The sequence below is a fragment of the Chiloscyllium plagiosum genome, unplaced genomic scaffold, assembly GCF_037043375.1.
Source record: "Chiloscyllium plagiosum isolate Xiang-an unplaced genomic scaffold, Cpla_swu_hap1 HiC_scaffold_3, whole genome shotgun sequence".
In the NCBI taxonomy this organism is placed as follows: domain Eukaryota; kingdom Metazoa; phylum Chordata; class Chondrichthyes; order Orectolobiformes; family Hemiscylliidae; genus Chiloscyllium; species Chiloscyllium plagiosum.
Genome location: NW_028270141.1, coordinates 85719855 through 85737990, shown reverse-complemented (window position 1 = coordinate 85737990; position 18136 = coordinate 85719855). Strand labels below are relative to the sequence as shown.

General features: G+C 42.7%; 1 protein-coding gene and 1 long non-coding RNA gene across 5 annotated transcripts in view; one reads left to right on the top strand and one right to left on the bottom strand.

Annotated features, from left to right (window-relative positions):
- The window catches only part of dse (dermatan sulfate epimerase), an 85325-nt gene that overhangs the window by 17364 nt on the left and 49825 nt on the right, over positions 1-18136 (bottom strand). For all 4 annotated transcript variants that reach the window (XM_043684798.2, XM_043684808.2, XM_087981184.1 and 1 more), the window contains one exon: positions 9036-9289. In XM_043684798.2, the coding sequence (XP_043540733.2) occupies positions 9036-9289 (254 nt within the window). The remainder of the gene's footprint in view (positions 1-9035; positions 9290-18136) is intronic.
- LOC148150618 (uncharacterized) overlaps positions 1-18136 on the top strand; it is a 35873-nt gene that overhangs the window by 9992 nt on the left and 7745 nt on the right. The window lies entirely within an intron of this gene.

Sequence of the window (18136 nt, the reverse complement as noted above, 5' to 3'; positions counted from 1 at the left end):
TCCTTTTGTTATTCAGTGGCCAGCACTAACGAAGGCTCAGTGTCAGTGGTATGGAGAGATTTGCAGACAGGGTACTGTTGACACACACAATAGCAGCAGCACACATGAAGCCCCTTAGTTGTCTCAAGAAGACAGCAGAGACAAGCACCGCATCTAAAGCTTTGCTTGAACCCTAAGATCCGATAGATCAATGCAGAAGTAAAATAAAACCTCAAATCAGATCACAGATTTAATGGATGTGAACTCTCAGGAGGTGGGTTAATTGGACAGTAAAAACATTTAAGCCTCCAATTTGACAGGTTTTAAAGTTTGTTTCAACTCATTTCAGCTGTGTTTCTTGAGGTCCCTGAACCCCAGCAAGCACAAAGAGATGTTAAGGGGATGGATCTATAACACAGGTGGAATAACTCATTGTTTTGGACTCCCAGGAGCAGGGCTGTCTCATGTGGCTAAATAAGTTTCTCAGTCTCCCTCCCAGGCTCAACCACATTCCTCAAACACCATTCTCTGACTTAGCCTCAGATCTCACCCTCCCTGACTTCATCCACCCCTGACAAAGGGGTGATTCCACCATAATCTTCTCTTTGCTCATTCCTCTGCACCCCCATCTCCCATGATCTTTCCTTCCTTCCTCTCCGTTCCCTGATTGTGGAAGCCCGGTGAAAAACTGTGAAATAGTCCCTGGTGTTGATTTCACTCAGAAAGCTGAATTTCTGGATCCCTCACCTGGAGCTCCATTCTCCCCAGAAGTAGAGACCCCTGTCCCACAAGGTTGATGGCTCAGTTTATCTTTGGTTGTAACCTGTGCCCTTGTTATCAAATAAGCCCAGAGAGTGGCATCAGATTACACAGGAATTGTCTTATTTCTTAGGCAGTTCCCCAGAAGCAGGGAGGACTGATTTCCACTCAGGAGTTGTGGGTCTGGAGCTAAAGAATCCAATGCCAAGTCAATACACCCATTCTGCCGTGTGCATTTGGCTTCCAGCTGGACCTGTCAGAGACACTCAGACGGTGAGGGCACCTTCACAAATGTTTCTTCATCGCTTTGGGTAATCTTGGGCATATGATTCCCATGAATTGGTGGAGATGTTTATTTCTTTTTCAGGATTCCTCAAGGTGTTTCCTCTGCTCTTGTGGAAACCACTTGCCTCAGTAAAAAGCTTCTTTGGGTGTTCTTGTGTCAGGAACTTGGACGACCTGATCCGCCCGACATAGACTGACCTTAACCACTCCGCCTGCCGTCGGGGATATTGGCCTCAGAGAGGACATCAAAACTGGAGCAACTATCTGCAATTGGATTTGTAGGATTTCGTGGCGACATCTCTGGTGATATTTCTCCTGAGATTTGTGGTGACTGCACTATATTGTCCACGTCTCCAAAGCCTTTGTGAGCATGGATAATACTTACTACCCTTTAGACCGTGAGCTTGGTGCTGGGTTTGAGGTCTTTGTCATCAAATACCTTTATCCTCAGACAAAATGGAGAGCGTGCTGGCACACTGAAAGCGATTTTGTATTGTATTGTCAATGTCCTTGCTGAAATGAGGCTCCCAAGGTAAAGGAATTGATCAACTTGTTCAGTAGCTGGCCATAGATCTTGATTTGGCAGACAGTGCTTTTGGAGTTTTGAGGACATTTGCCTTCTGGATGTTTAAACTACACAAGATTAAACACTGAGATGTCAGTCCTTTCTGAAATTAAAAGTCAATTGATTATCAGCAATCTACTTAGCTGCTGGATTACCAATATTGTCCTGCAGTGTGACTAACTCAAATAGGTTTACAATGGAGGGCTGAGTGAAACTGTAAGACGAGGAAAGGTTTAGGAAGATACAGGCAAGAGCAAATGGTTGAGGTTTGTTCAGCGCAGCAGCTTTTCCCCGGGTTGCCAACTGCAATAATGATTCAAGGACCGATCTTCAGACTCATCCAACTGCTAATGCGGGTTCTCTTGAATTAAACAAGGGCAGCCTTGATAGACAATCAGGATGTCACCTGTGACTGTATACAATAAATCACCTCAAGTCAGTCCAATCTCTTGAATTAACTTGAAATCAATGCGTCATTATATTCACAGAGATTATAAGTATCGTCGAAAAGGCAGAGGTGACTTGGGTTTGGGGAAGGAAATCCAGGTCTGGCTGCAGCAGGGGGCAATGACCTTCCAGTGTTTCCTCTCAGCCAGGTCGTACAACTTAGATCATGGAAGGAATGTCAGGCTTTGTAAAGTCTTCGTTTAATCCAGTCACTTTCCTACATACGCCAGAAGGTGGAGCCAGCACTTCTTGCACACATTCCTACTTGCAATAGGTTGATTTTGTGGATGTGAAATAGAGTGGCAATGAATCCCACTCTAAATTCCTGTTCCATTTGCCCAATTAACACCGCCAATAAGCCTCAAGGAGAGAGGAATTGCAAGGGGGAGACATAGAGGAGAAGTCGACTTCCAATCAGTCATTTTTTCAAGATAGAAAAAAGCCATCCGTTATAGATAGTGAGAACTCAAACAATAGCTACTTTTCTCCATTCTACCATGTGCAATCTTGAAAATGCCTTTTTTAAAAATAAAACAAAAGTACAAGCAATAAATATTTACTGCATTCAGAAATTCCACAATGCTTTGATCTGAAAAGGGATCAGAATTTGAACCAACAGTTGTAAAAAGTTGCTTTATGATATATGATACCAATGACTCCATAAGTTTTCTTAAATCTGAGAGTGCAGTGGGGAATTCTCCCCAATGGATGTGCAGAGGTGTATACTCACCTGCCCTGGTACTTATTGAAATTGATGAATTGAGATTTCGACTGAGCATGCAACAAGGACACCCACGAAAAAACGGCCATCTCCTCTAACACATTTGCGTATAGGATCCTGAGAAAGTTATGTGAATTTGAAAGGAGTTTGAACTTGGGCCTGATCTGGAAGCAACATTCAGTATCCAGGCAAGCTAACCTAACAGGGGCATGGATCAGGATTGAAAAAAGGCCAGAGGAGTTAGGTTTTTAAAAAATAAAGTGCTGTAACTTTCCTTATGGGTCCTACTCCTTCAGGTCTCAGCAACAACTTGCATTTATTTATTGCCTCTACCTCACGTTAGGGTAATACAAAGATCCCAGAGAATTCTGCAGGGAGATTGTTAGACAAATCATGCCACCTATCCACTTAAAGAAAATTCTGAACTTGTCACCAAAGGCTTTGTCCAAGAAGTAAGTTTCCAGGAAAGATTTAATGGAGTACATACTATAGTAATGCATAAATGTTTTGGAAGAGATTTACAAAACTTTGGGTCAAGGCAATTAAAGGTGGGGGCTGGGGTGGCAGGCATAAGAAACCAGAGAAGCAGGAAGAGGATTTTAGAGCTTCAATAGGTTACAGAGATAAGGGGCAAGGTTTTAAATTCAATCAAATCTTAATCGCAATATTAAAATTGGGTTCAGCGCATAGTGAGGCCAGAGAGGGGTTTGTAGACCTCGGAGCCGGTGTAGATCATGAGCACAAAGGTGAGTTTAGATAGGAGTTTGGACGTGAGTTTAGATATGAGTTACAGAATAGTGAATGATTTTGAGTTTACTACAATTCAAAACGAAAGGGCTGGTTAGGAATGCACTAAGAAAACCAACAATGGAATAAAGGTATGGATGAGGATTTCAGTAATGGACAGTCAGGAGGGGGGGAATATCATGGCCCTATTGTGAAAATCTCTGCCTCCTTTGGTATGAGCTTTTGAATCCCTTGGGACCACCCCAACCTCTTTCAGATGGCCTTAATGAACGGCCTCTGGGACATGTGAAGTTACAATATTTCCAGGTTGGGGCAGTGAATGTTTAGTCGGTGGTATTTAAGCAAAGTGATCCTCCTAAAATGACTCCCACCAGTGGCCCAAGCAATTAACACCAAGTCTGAGTATATAATATTCAATCCATTTATTTTAACCTCTAAAAACATTTTCTGGGAAGTTCTGCAGTTTTCAACAAACATATCGATTTATCATTGGCTCGAGCGTCGAGGGCAAGGGGTCACAGTCTCAGGATAAAGAACTCCCCATTTAGGACTGGGGTTGGAGAAATGTTTTCATTCAAGGGATTACAATCTTTGGAATTCTCAATCCCAGGAGACTCTGGATGTCAGTCAATGAGTATATTCAAGACTGAGTTTGCTATGTTTTTGGAAACGAATGGAATCAAGAAATGCTGAGAAAGAGGACAGGAAGGTGTAGTTGAGTCACAGAGTCATAGAGGTAAACAGCACAGAAACAGACGCTTTGGTCCAACTCGTCCATGCTGACCAGATATCCTAACCTAATCTAGTCCCATTTTCCAGCCGTTGGCCCACATCCCTCTAAACCCTTCCTATTCATATACCCATCCAGGTGCCTTTTAAATGTTGCAATTGTATCAGCCTCCACCACTTCCTCTGGCAGTTCATTCCATACACGTACCACCCTCTGAGTGAAGAAGCTGCCCCTTAGGTCCCTTTTATGTCTTTCCCCTCTCACCCTAAACCTATGTCCTCTAGATCTGGACTCTCCCACCTCAGGGAAAGGACGTCATCTATTTATCCTGTCCATGCCCCTCATGATTTTATAAATCTCTGTGAGGTCACCCCTCAGCCTTCAACACTCTAGGAAAAACAGCCCCAGCCTATTCATCCTCTCCCTATAGCTCAAATCCTCCAACCCTGGCAACATCCTTGCAAATCTTTTCTGAACCCTTTCAAGTTTCATAACATCTTTCCAATAGGAAGGAGACCAGAATTGAACGCAATATTCCAAAAGTGGCATAACCAACAACCTGTACAGCCACAACATGACCTCCCAACTCGCATACTCAGTGATCTGACCAATAAAGGAAAGCATATCAAATACCTTCTTCACTATCCTATCTACCTGCGACTCCACTCTCAAGGAGCTATGAACCTGCACTCCAAGGTTTGTTCAACAATACTCTCTAGGACCTGACCATTAAGTGCATAAGGCCTGCTAAGATTTGTTTTCCCAAAATGCAACACCTTGCAATTCTCAAATTAAAATCCTCAGCCCATTGACCCATCCTCAACCCATTTGGGCAGCATGGGGGCTCAGTGGTTAGCACTGCTGCCTCACAGCACCAGGGTCCCAGGTTCGATTCCAGCCTCGGGCAATTGTCTGTGTGGAGTTTGCACATCCTCCCAGTGTCTGCATGGGTTTTCTCCCAGTGCTCCGGTTTCCTCCCACAATCCAAAGATGTTGCAGGTCTGGTGAATTGGCCATGCTAAATTGCCCATAGTGCTAGGTGCATTAGTCAAAGGGAAATGAGTCGGGGTGGACTGGTTGGGCCGAATGGCCTGTTTCTGCACTGTAGGGAATCTAATCTAATCTGATCAAGATCCCAATGTAATCTGTGCTAAACTTCTTCACTGTCCAGTCCACCTCCAATTTTGGTGTCATCTGCAAACTTACTAACTATACCTCCTATGTCCACATCCAAATCGTTTATATAAATGATGAAAAGTAGTGGGCCCAGCAACAATCCTTGTGGCACTCCACTGGTCTCAGGCCTCCAGTCTGAAAAACAACCCTCCACCACCACCCTCTGTCTTCTACCTTTGAGCCAGTTCTGTATCCAAATGGCTAGCTCTCCCTGTATTCCATGAGATCGAACCTTGCTAACCAGTCTCCCATGGGCTACCTTGTCGAATGCCTTCCTGAAGTCCATATAGATCACGTCCACTGCTCTGCCTTCAAATCTTCTTCTTTGTTACTTTTTCATAAAACTCAATTAAATTTGTGAAACACGATTTCCCCTGCACAAAGCCATGTTGGCTATCCCTAATCAGTCCTTGCTTTTCCAAATAGGTGTACATCCTGTCCCTCAGGATTCCCTCCAATATCTTGCCCACCACTGACATCAGGTTCACTAGTCTTTAGTCCCCTGGTTTGTCTAAACCACCTTTCTTAAATAATGGTACCACATTAGCAAACTTCCAGACTCTGGCACCTCACCTCTGACTATCAATGATACAAATATCCCAGCAATCACTTCCATAGCTTCCCACAGAGTTCTCGGGTACACCTGATCAGGTCCGAGGGATTTATCCACCTTCATGTGTTTCAAGACATCCAGCACTTCCTCCTTTGTGATATAGACATTTTTCAAGATGTCACTATCTATTTTCCATAGATTTTATATCTTCCATGTCCTTCTCCACAGTAAACACTGATGCAAAATACTCGCTAAGTATCTCCCCCATCTCTTGCAGTTCCACACAAAGGCCGCTTTGCTGACATTTGAGGTGCCCTATTCCCTTCCTATATACCCTTTTGTCCTTATAAAAACCCTTTGGATTCTCCTTAATCCTAGTTGCCAAAGCTATCATGTTTTTGCCCTCCTGATTTCCCTCTTAAGTGTACTCCTACTGCCGTTATACTCTAAGGATTCACTTGATCTCTCCTGTCTATACCTGACATATGCTTCCTTCTTTTTCTGAACTAAACCTTCAAATTTCTTTAGTCATCCAGTATTCCCTATACCTACCAGCCTTTTCTTTCACCCTAACAGGAATATACGGTCTCTGGACTCTCATTATTTCATTTCTGAAGGCTTCCCATTTTCCAGTCGTCCCTTTACCTTTGAACATCTGCACCCAATCAATCAACTTTTGAAAGTTCTTGCCTAATACCGTCAAAATGAGCCTTTCTTCACTTTAGAACTTGACCTGTTAGATCTGGTCTGTCCTTTTTCACCACTATTTTAAAGCTAATAGAATTATTATCGCTGGCCCCAAAGTGCTCCCCCACTAACACCTCAGTCACCTGTCCTGCCTTATTTCCCAAGAGTAGGTCATGTTTAGTACCTTCTCTAGTAGGTACATCCACACACTGAATCAGAAAATTTTCATATCCTTTTTAACAAATTCCTCTCCATCTAAACCCTTAACACTATGGCAGTCCCAGTCTATGTTTGGAAATTTAAAATCCCCTGAGCTGAAAAATGTGTTGCTGGAAAAGCGCAGCAGGTCAGGCAGCATCCAAGGAGCAGGAGAATTGATGTTTCGGGCATAAGCCCTTCTTCAGGAATGAGGAGGGTGTGCCAAGCAGGCTAAGACCTTTTATCTTAGCCTGCTTGGCACACCCTCCTCGTTTCTGTAAATGCTATGATATCCCAGTCCCATGTTCCTAACCATGCCCTGAGTTCATCTGCCTTCCCCGTTAGGCCCTTTGCATTGAAATGAATGCAGTTTATTTTATTTTACCAGTCCTACCATGTTCTCTGGTTTGTTCCTGCCTGCTCTGACTGTTTGACTTGCTCCATTTCCTAACTGTACCAGTCTCAGATTGATCTCTTTCCACCGTATCTCCCTGGGTCCTTAAATGTAATTAAATGGATGAGCAGACTCCCCGCTAACTCCTGCTTCCATTCCTTTAGCTCTTAATTTCTTAAGCAGTAAGTTAACGCTGGGAAAAACTTCCTGGAAACTCATTTGAAACATTTTCATTTTACACACACGTGTAAACAATTATTGTTATATGAAGCCTTGCCACAGACTTGAAGAAGATTTGCAAGCTTTACATTTTGCCGACTCAGGGAATTGAAATACATTAATAGGGATGGAAAACAAAAATCAGTGTCTTCCCAGTTATAATTTTCTTTGAGATACTGTCAGTGCACATTAAATTGTTAAATCACCCGACTTATCCACTTGAGAAGTTGCGATCTCACTTATAACTCTTACCAATATCACCCCCACAGACAGACATTAAACAGCAGTCAGGTTTTCACAGTGATTGGAGATATGAAGAAGGACAGAGAAGGAGGGGGAGGGCAGACAGAGAAGGGGGAGGGCAGACAGAGGAGGGGGAGGGCAGACAGAGGAGGGGGAGGGCAGACAGAGGAGGGGGAGGGCAGACAAAGGAGGGGGAGGGAAGACAAAGGAGGGGGAGGGAAGACAAAGGAGGGTGAGGGCAGACAGAGGAGGGGGGGTCAGACAGAGGAGGGGGGGGGGGTCAGACAGAGAGTATCAGCATCCACCCAAACAAACAAACAAACAACTCAGTCCCTCAGCCCTTCCTTTTACAAAACTGTCAGAAGTATACCCCTGGGCTAATGGCACTTTGCCATTCCTCATCCAATCACAAACAAGCTCCCAACCTCTCACATCCCAGTCATCAGCTCTGTGATGGAGAAAATAGCTGCTGTCCAACTGATGTCCAAAGGGTTGGTGTTATTGAAGGTGAGGCAGCATTGGGGAAGAGGTAAATGAGGATGGTGAGTATATTCATGGGATGATGGGGGGAGGGGGCAGTTGGTGACGGATGGGTGATCACTGTTAGCATGAGGGTTGGAGTGAGGGTAGAGATGAATAATTTTGGGGGAGCGGGCAAGAGGTTAGGTGGATATTCACACTCAGCAAAGAAATGCCAGGTTTGGGATAATGATAATTGTGGTCATGCAACCTTGGATCATTTAAGCTTGACATAAAATGGCATTTACTGACGTACAAAAAGGGGATTTGGTTTAACTTCCCCTGATTATCCTGCTCCACACGGTCATTTCTGAAGGAGTCAGGATCAGAAGCACCAAGAAACTTGGAGCTCCTCCTACTGCAAAAGTGTAGGAGGAGCATGGAGGTTGACAGTGATTACTCCTCATCTGACAATCAGGGCCTAAAAGTCTGCAAAAGGCCATGTAGTTAGGTAGGTTGACTGAATAGGCAAGAATTTGCCAGATGGCAGAGATAGATTTTGGTTTCTCAGGGAATCAAAGAGAGTGGCAGACAAATGGATTGAATCCAAAGCTGAGCCATGGTCATACTGAATGATGGAATAGGCTCAATGGGCCTAATGGTCTATTCCAGCTCCTATTTCTTATGTTCTTGTGGATATGCACTTGAAACAACATAATCTACAGGGCTATGGACAAAATGGCTGAAAAACAGAATTAAGCCTAGTAGCTCTTTTGCAACTTTTTCACATTATTCATGGTTTTAGTTTCTACTTATTTCATAAGAACATTAATGACTTATTTGGAACCAAACCTAATTATGATTGTTACATACCTTGGTTCATGAGAATGAGACTTCCTGTCAACAAGGCCACACAGTTGGTAGGTTGATGGTTGTGCAGATATTGAAATCCCCATCCGCGAATGAAAGATGTTTCATACATGTGGTAAGATGCATCAGTGATTACCTCCAAGTACCTCTCCTGTTGAGTTCTGTTCAGGTCGTCATACAAGAAGTCATATGCAGTGGCAAAACCCACCAGGGAGTGAGCTAGTGGAACTTCATCCCATGGCGCATCTTTCACCAGCCTTTGGAGAGAAAAAACATCATTAATACTTTGCAGCATGCAAATGGCGAGCACTTTAAAAGGTGCTTGTCTACGTTAATGTAGAAAATTGGCATTGTTGGTTATTCGAGGAGAAAGTGAGGACTGCAGATGCTGGAGATCAGAGCTGAAAAGGTGTTGCTGGAAAAGCGCAGCAGATCAGGCAGCATCCAAGGAGCAGGAGAATCGACGTTGGTTGGTTGTTGGTTTTCATCTTAGCAGCTCAATCAGAAATAAGCTTTGGAATGTTTTGTCTGCAACATGTCAATTCAGCATAATTGCAAGTAACCAAAATAAATGCAAAAATAATTCACAATAACAGGCTCTCCCAAAACTTCCAGGTAGGTCTCATCCACTGCTTAAAATAATCCTCTGTAACCAGTGTCATTGTTTCATGAGATAAACCAGGATTGAAAATTGAAAAGGAGAAAAGAAATCAAAAACTGTAATCGTAGAATTCCTACAGTGTGGAAGCAGACCATTCAGCCCACTGAGTCCACACCAACCCTCTGAAGAGCATCCCACCCAAACCCACTCCCTCCCACCCTTTCCCTGCAACCCTGCATTTGCCATGGCTAGATTATAGTGGTGCTGGAAAAGCACAGCAGGTCAGGCAGCATCCAAGGAGCAGGAAATTCGACGTTTCGGGCAAAAGCCCTTCATCAGGCGAATCCATCTGGCCTGTACATTCCTGGATACTATATGGAATTTTAGCATGGCTATTCCACCTAACCTGCACATCTTTGGCTGTGGGGAGATAATAGAGCACCCAGAAGAAACCCACACAGACACGAGGACAATGTGCAAACTCAACACAGGCAGTCACCTGATGCTGGAATGGAATCTGGGGTTCCTGGTGCTGTGAGGCAGCAGTGCTAAACCGCTCAGCCATAATGACTCTTAAACTAATCTTATGGAGAACTACATATATGAAATAATGCAAAATGATGTTGCTTTATCTGTGTTTTAAATATCGCTGAATTACAGTAAAGAATATTCTGTCACTCAAGCTCTACAGTATCAATCACATGCCAGAATATCTTACCTTTCTAGCACGTTTAAAAAAAAGTACAAACATGTCCTTTGCCATAATTCAGGGATAATTGAGCACATATATTCCAATCATATGTTGATTGACAAGTTTGGGGAGGTAAAGTGTGGTGCTGGATAAAGCACAGCAGGTCTGGCAGCATCTGAGGAGCAAGAGTGTTGACGTTTCAGGCATAACCTTTTCTCGGGAATGGGGAGGGGGAAGGGGGTTAAGAATTCACTCGTTTCCAAATCCCCCCTTCCCCCCACCCTATCACACATCCAACCCTCTGACTCAACAACCCACTTGACCTGACTTACCTGTCTTCCTTCCCACCTACCTATCACAATCACCTCCTACCTTCACCCACCTATCGCCATCCCACCTACCTTTCCACCACCTTCCCCCATTTATTTCTCAGCCCTCTTCCGCCTTCCCGGTCCAGGTGAAGGGTTATGCCCAAAACATCGACTCTCTTGCTTCTCAGATGCTGCCTGACCTGCTGTCCTGAAGAAGGGTTACACGCAAAACATTGACTGCTCCACCTCCTGATGCTGCCTGACTCGCTGTGTTCTTCCAGCCTCCTGTTTGTCTACTATGCTTTTTCCAGTGCCACACTTTATCATCTCTGACTTCTCCAGCATCTGCAGTCCTCACTATTTCACAGGGTTTTGGTAAGCAAACATTGTCCACAGGACAGTACACAAGCTTCCCTCATTAGATTAGATTAGATTTGATACAGTGTGGAAACAGGCCCTTTGGCCCAACAAGTCCACACTGACCCTCCGAAGGGTAACGCACCCAGACCCATTTCCCTCTGACTAATGCACCTCACACTATGGGCACTTTAGCATGACCAATTCACCTGATTTTCACATCTTTGGACTGTGGGAGGAAACCGGCACACCCAGAGGAAACCCACACCAACATGTGGAGAATATGCAAACTCTACACAGACAGACAGTCACCCTGTGCAGGGCAGCATCTCCACACCGGTGTCTTGGGTGACATCTAGAAGCTGAAAAGGGACATTTTCTTTGGTTTCTTGAATAATGAAGAAATTCTACTGTGCATGCTACTACGAACTTTGCTATTGTCGCTGTGTTGCTGTCAGACAATTCAAACCATAAATCAGTTTTGACACAAAATTTACACTGAAACTATGTAGCATGTGTGTCAGATTATTCAATGTCAGTAGCACAAAATGAGCTGTAAATACAATGAGACTGTTTTGCAATTGTGGTGAAGATCAATTTTGTGATATAATGAGATTCGTTTAATCATGATTCTGAGGTCAGTAAGGAAGAAGACACTCGTGTGGAATAAGCATTTGAAGAGAAAAGGTGACACGTACCACATGTGAGTGCGATATAACATATCCAATGGGCGCAGATGTAAATAATTCCATACATAAGGAAAAGCCTAACTTGTCATAAGGAGCAAGCAATCTCAGCAACCATGTAGGTACTGACATCTACTGCCTGGGATACCTCAGACTGGTACCTCAATGTACTCATTGTGTTATTGACATAAAGCACAAAATAAAGTAAATTTCACATGCTTTAATGTGAATTGTATTAGTATACTGAATTCTACAACAATTAGAAATATAGCTAGTTACCAGGTCACTGCCACACAATATCACACACAGAAAGTGCTCAAATCAAACCTTCCAGAGGACAAGGGTTGATAGGGCTGCAGTTCAACATTCTGAAATACGTCTGCAACAAAACTACAGAAAATATAGCAGGGAAAATTCACAAAACTGCCAAAAAAAAAAAACTGTGGCCTGGATTTTACATTTGGGATGATATCTAGTTGGATGGGTGTCAAAACTGGAAGCCCATCTGCTCCTTTAAAATAAGCTTTAACGAGCTCATTTGACAATTAACAAGCAGACTGATCTGAATATTAAGTTGCCTGTGCCATAATACAGTTGGCATGGCAGCTGTGTGTGTTTGTGAAGTCTGCTTCATTATCTGAAGTGAGAAAAGGGGAAGGGGGGGAAATGCACTCCCCAAAATAATACCCTCTTTGTACATCCCCACTCGCCTTCCCTACCTCACCCCTTTTGCTCATGCTTCCCTAAAATCCAGGACTTAAGCAGAGTCTGGGATTCATGAACCCCTGTCATATGACTGTGTGCAGTTCCAGCAGTATCCACCGCTGAACTCTGTTGCAGCTGGGTCTCCAACAACCACTGGCCATTCAGGTTGGGTAGTAGATCTTGAGTTGAAAAGTGTGGTGCTGGGAAAACACAGCAGGCCAGGCAGCATTTGAGGAGCAGGAGAATCGACGTTTCGGGCATAAGCCCTTCTTCTGCCCGAAACGTCGATTCTCCTGCTCCGCAGATGCTACCTGGCCTGCTGTGTTTTTCCAGCACCACACTTTTCAACTCTGGTCTCCAGCATCTGCAGTCCTCACTTTCTCCTAGTAGATCTTGAGGGCAGGAATTCCTCAATCTGACAGGTGAAAGACTCACTCTTTCTGCTCCTTAAGGCTACTACAGCACGTCGTTATAAAGGACAGCCTATTTTTAAATACAGTGTGGAAACAGGCCATTCGGCCCAATAAGTCCACACTGACCCTCTGAAGAGTAACCCATTCCTCTACATTTACCCCGGCTAATACACCTAATCTACCACAGTCCAGAACACTTTGCCCATTTTAGCACAGCCAATTCACCTAACTGGCACATCTTTGGGTTGTGGGAGGAAACCAACACAGATGTGAGGAGAATGTGCAAAATGGGTGGCATGGTGGCTCAGTGGTTAACACTGCTGCCTCACAGCACCAGGGTGCCAGGTTAAATTCCAGCCTTGGGTGGCTGTCTGTGTGGAGTTTGCACATTCTCCCCGTGTTTACATGGGTTTCCTCCGGGTGCTCTGGTTTCCTCCCACAGTGCAAAGACGTGCAGGTCAGGTGAATTGGCCATGCTAAATTGCCCATAGTATTAGGTCAATTAGTCAGAGGGAAATGGGTCTGGATAGGTTACTCGTCGGACGGTCATAGAGATGTGCAGCATGGAAACAGACCCTTCGGTCCAACCTGTCCATGCTGACCAGATATCCCAACCCAATCTAGTCCCACCTGCCAGCACCCGGCCCATATCCCTCCAAACCCTTCCTATTCATATACCCATCCAAATGCCTCTTAAATGTTGCAATTGTACCAGCCTCCACCACTTCCTCTGGCAGCTCATTCCATACATGTACCACCCTCTGCGTGAAAAAGCTGCCCCTTAGGTCCCTTTTATATCTTTCCCCTCTCACCCTAAACCTATGCCCTCTAGTTCTGGATTCCCCGACCCCAGTGAAAAGATTTTGTCTATTTATCCTATCCATGCCCCTCATAATTTTGTAAACCTCTATGAGGTCACCCCTCAGCCTCAGATGCTCCAGGGAAAACAGTCCCAGCCTGTTCAGCCTCTCCCTGTAGCTCAAATCCTACAACCCTGGCAACATCCTTATAAATCTTTTCTGAACCCTTTCAAGTTTCACAACATCTTTCCAACAGGAAGGAGACCAGAATTGCACGCAATATTCCAACGGTGGCAACATGACCTCCCAACTCCTGTACTCAATACTCTGGTTGGGCCGAAGGGCCTGTTTCCACACTGTTGGGAAACAAACCCAATAAAAAAAAACCTCTGCACAGACAGTTGCCTGAGGTTGGAGTTGAACCCAGCTCCCTGGTTCTGTGAGGTAACAGTGCTAACCACTGACCCACCGTGCTGTTTTATATAATTGGCATTGACTGTTCTAACCTTAACATCCAGCTCTGTCTTTTCAAAAGTATTAAATTCTAAACCTACCTTCTGAACTCTGTCTCATAAATCTTATATTTACCAGAATCTGAGCAAATAATCATAATCTCCTGCTTTTCCATCCACTGTATAATCATACACTAATGAAGTGTCTATTTCTTATGTGTCTCTGTGCAAAGCAAAAATTCAATGCATACACTTATCTACCCATATTACATTATTTAATGCTTCCTAGTTATCTCAAGTGGAAGGCATTTTTCTTTCTCTGCAGCAAGTTCCTGCTTTGAAAAGGGAGCTGCCACACCATCCGTGGTATGTGTGAGAGAAATACTTAGCAATAATGCAGGAGGTATTATTCACGAACAGCTTTCACTGGCCCATTGCACATAATTTAAGTATAACATTTCTTTATGAATGATCATTGACCTAAAACAATAACTCCATTGCTCTCCACAGATGTTGCCTGAACTGCTGAGTATTTCCAGTGTTTTTTCTTTGTTTGTATTTTACATTCCTCTTTGCCTCCTATAATTTTATGAAAGCAGGTAAGAAGTGCTGTATGCTTTTTCAAATGACATACACAGCAAACCTTGAATGGTGCTACCCACTCACTGCCTGTGTACTTTTTTCCCTATAGTTAATTCGAAAATATTAGCCAAAGAAAGTCAGTTGCCAAACTAATTGCAAAAGTAGAGCTGATTCGTACATTTTTTAAAAAAAAACACCTTTCATAACCTCAAGACACTACAAATGTTCTTCACATCAAATCAATTACATTGAAATCCGGCCCTTGTTGTAATGTAGGAAACACAGCAGCTAAGTGTGCATACAGCAAGGTCCCACAATCATCATCATCATCAGATGAACAGATCACAGGAATGCCATGAGACAGTAGACAGAACTTTATAGATTGATGCCTCACCCAAAGGACCACAGTTTCAAAGTCCAGCATTTACACAGTTGTGTCTTGAAGTGCCAAGCTAGTTTATGTGCTAGAAGAAAGTGAGGACTGCAGATGCTGGAGATCAGAGCTGAAAAATGTGTTGCTGGAAAAGTGCAGCAGGTCAGGCAGCATCCAAGGAGCAGGAGAATCGACATTTCGGGCAGAAGCCCTTCTTTAGGTTATGTGCTCAAATGTTTGAAGTGAAGCATGAAGCTATAATCTGTGAATTCAGAGACAATATTAGTCTCTCTTGTAGATTGAGTTATGTCTATCACATAATTACAAGATTGTTTCATTATCACTGCGGTACTAATTCTACTTGATTTCATCAGGAACAGCGTCAAACAAAAAAATTCACTGTCTAGTCGCTTGCCCAAAATTCATGTACATTTCTCTGTTCTTTCCGATTACATTTTTAAGAAATTCTTAATATGATCCACAGGCTTCCAGGTTCATAAGAACATAAGAAATGGGAGCAGGAGTAGGCCATCTGGCTGTTCCCCCATTTAAGATGATCAAGGCTGACCTTTTCATGGGCTCAGCTCCACTTACCCGCCCACTCACATAACCCTTGAACTCCCTTACATTTCAAAATTCTACGTGTGCCTTAAAAACATTCAATGAAGTAGTCTCAACTGCTTCATTGGGCAGGGAATTCCACAGATTCACAACCCTTTGGGTGAAGAAGTTGCTCCTCAACTCAGTCCTAAATTGACATTTCCAATTATTTTGATGCTATGCCCATTGGTTCTAGTTTCACTTTTCAGTGGAAACAACCTCCCTGCTTCTATCCTATCTATTCCCTTCATAATATGTTTCTATAAAATGCCCCCTTATTCTTCTAAATTCCAATGAATAGTGTCCCAGTCTACTCAATCTCTCCTCATAATCCAACTCTCTCAATTTCTGAATCAACCAGTGAACCTTGTCTGCACACCCTCCAGTGCCAGTACTTCCTTTGCATTTCCTTCCAGTAATTCCTTATCATTTCACGTATGATTGACTACACGCTCCTTTATACAGAGATTACACACAAACCATCAACCACTCAAGTTTCTCACTGCTCCTGAAAACAACTTTAATCAGCTTATCAATTATTCTAACTATTGGCTGATGAAGGGCAGTTTGGCTTCCAAGAATCAGAGTTTATTTTCTGTTTACTCATCTTCATCATCTTTTCAACCTGTACAGCATCTGGTATCCCTCATTTCTGCAGAATTACACATTCCACTATAAAATGGACAGACATTCAAATTTAAATATGTACTGTGATTTTTTTTTAATCTACAGGGGATTTCCGTTGAAAATCAGCTGTATCTGTTTTAGTCAAAGTCTTGAAATTTGTTAGAATTGTAAGATGCTATGAGTTTTATTAAGGCTCAATAACTGTTGTCAAAGTTATTGGGAGTAGGACTGTTTACTGATTATAAATTAAGAAACATAAACCATAGCAAATTGATTATTAATTGGCAAGTACTATTGTTAATTAGCACATTAAGTGAATCTTATTGCTTAGGAATAGGGAGTATATTTTTGCATAAGGTGGTATTTAGAACCTATAAACAAGGAACTGCTCCATCATTCAATAAAGTTGTTGCCGATCTGATTGTAACTTCAAATCCACATTTCATCACTAGCCTTGATAAACTTTCTGCTGCTTGCTTACCAAGAATCTCTTCCTCTCTGGCTGAAAAATATTCAAAGGTTCTGCTTCCATCACCCTTTCAAGAAGAGTTTGAAAGATTCATAATCTTCCAAGAGAAAAAAACTGTTTTTGAATACATGACTTGTTATTTTTAAAGTAATCTTGTCTGAAGCTGAATGTGTAAATCTGCAGGTTCTGATGATAGGAACTTCAGTGTAAGGAGTTTAATTTTCAAGTTACTTAATATTAACTTGTTGCATATGATCATGTTTAGTATACCCTCCTCCCTGGTTGGCTCCAAAACATGCTGTTCTAAGAAACAATCCTGAAAATATCCTATGAACTCCTCACCTAAGCTAGCTTTGCCTACCTGATTTTTCCAGTCTACATGCAGTTTAAAATCTCCCACCATTATTGTGTGTCTTTCTGATAAGCTTCTATTATTTCTGCCTGGCTGTTTCACCCGACATTCTTGTTACTGTTAGGGGCCCTGCACACTATTCCCACAAGTGACTTCAGGTCTCCATCATTTCCCATCTCTATCCAAACCATTTCCACATCCTGGTTACCTGTACTTAGATCTCCTTTCTCTTTAATGCTAATAGCATAATTAACTAACAAAGCTACTCCACCTCTTCTTAGCTTCTTAACCTTTCCAAAATGTCCTGTGCCCTTTTTAATAGTCAAGTCCCAAATATGTCATCATGTAGTCAACTGTGTAAAATTTATAACCTTTGCTGGTAGTAGTAAGGACTATTGGTATTAGAAGTGCTTTCCTGGTATTGGTAACCCTTACAAGGAGGAGTAACTTCTTTTTGAGTAAGTATGATTAGCAGTACAGATTTCAAGACTGAAATTGTTTGGCAATCAATAATGTCAATACACCTTATGCTGGGGGAGTGCTTGATCTTGGTGCTTGACTGGGATTCCCTCACATAGATTCTCCCCTCCAACTTTTAACAAAAGGGCAAATCAGACATGGTTGGAAACAGACAATGACAGTCAGAGTAGTTTAAAGTTATTTCGGTTAAGTCAAATAATACAATTCACTAATATAGGGCTGTATACCATTATCAATGTTGCATTATTACAGGGAACCAAGTTCCAAGCGTTACACTATTATATGAAAACAAGTTACAAAAGTCCAAGTTCACAGATCCCTGATAGTAGCAGAAGAGGTAGGTGAGATGGTCAGAAAAGTAAATTGCCTACTTTCATTTATTAGCTGAGTAGAGTGTAGAAGAGTAGAGAGGAGTTTGTAGAACATGAAGTAGAAAATGGCCTTCAGTTTTGGTTGTTGTGTTTTTCAACTGATGTGACTACACTAAGAGTGCAAAGGAGATTTGCAATAATATTATCAGGAATGGAGAATTGTAGCAATGTAAGCCTAGATAGGTCGCATTGATTGCTTTGGAGCATAGATGGCCAAATGGAAATGTATTTGAG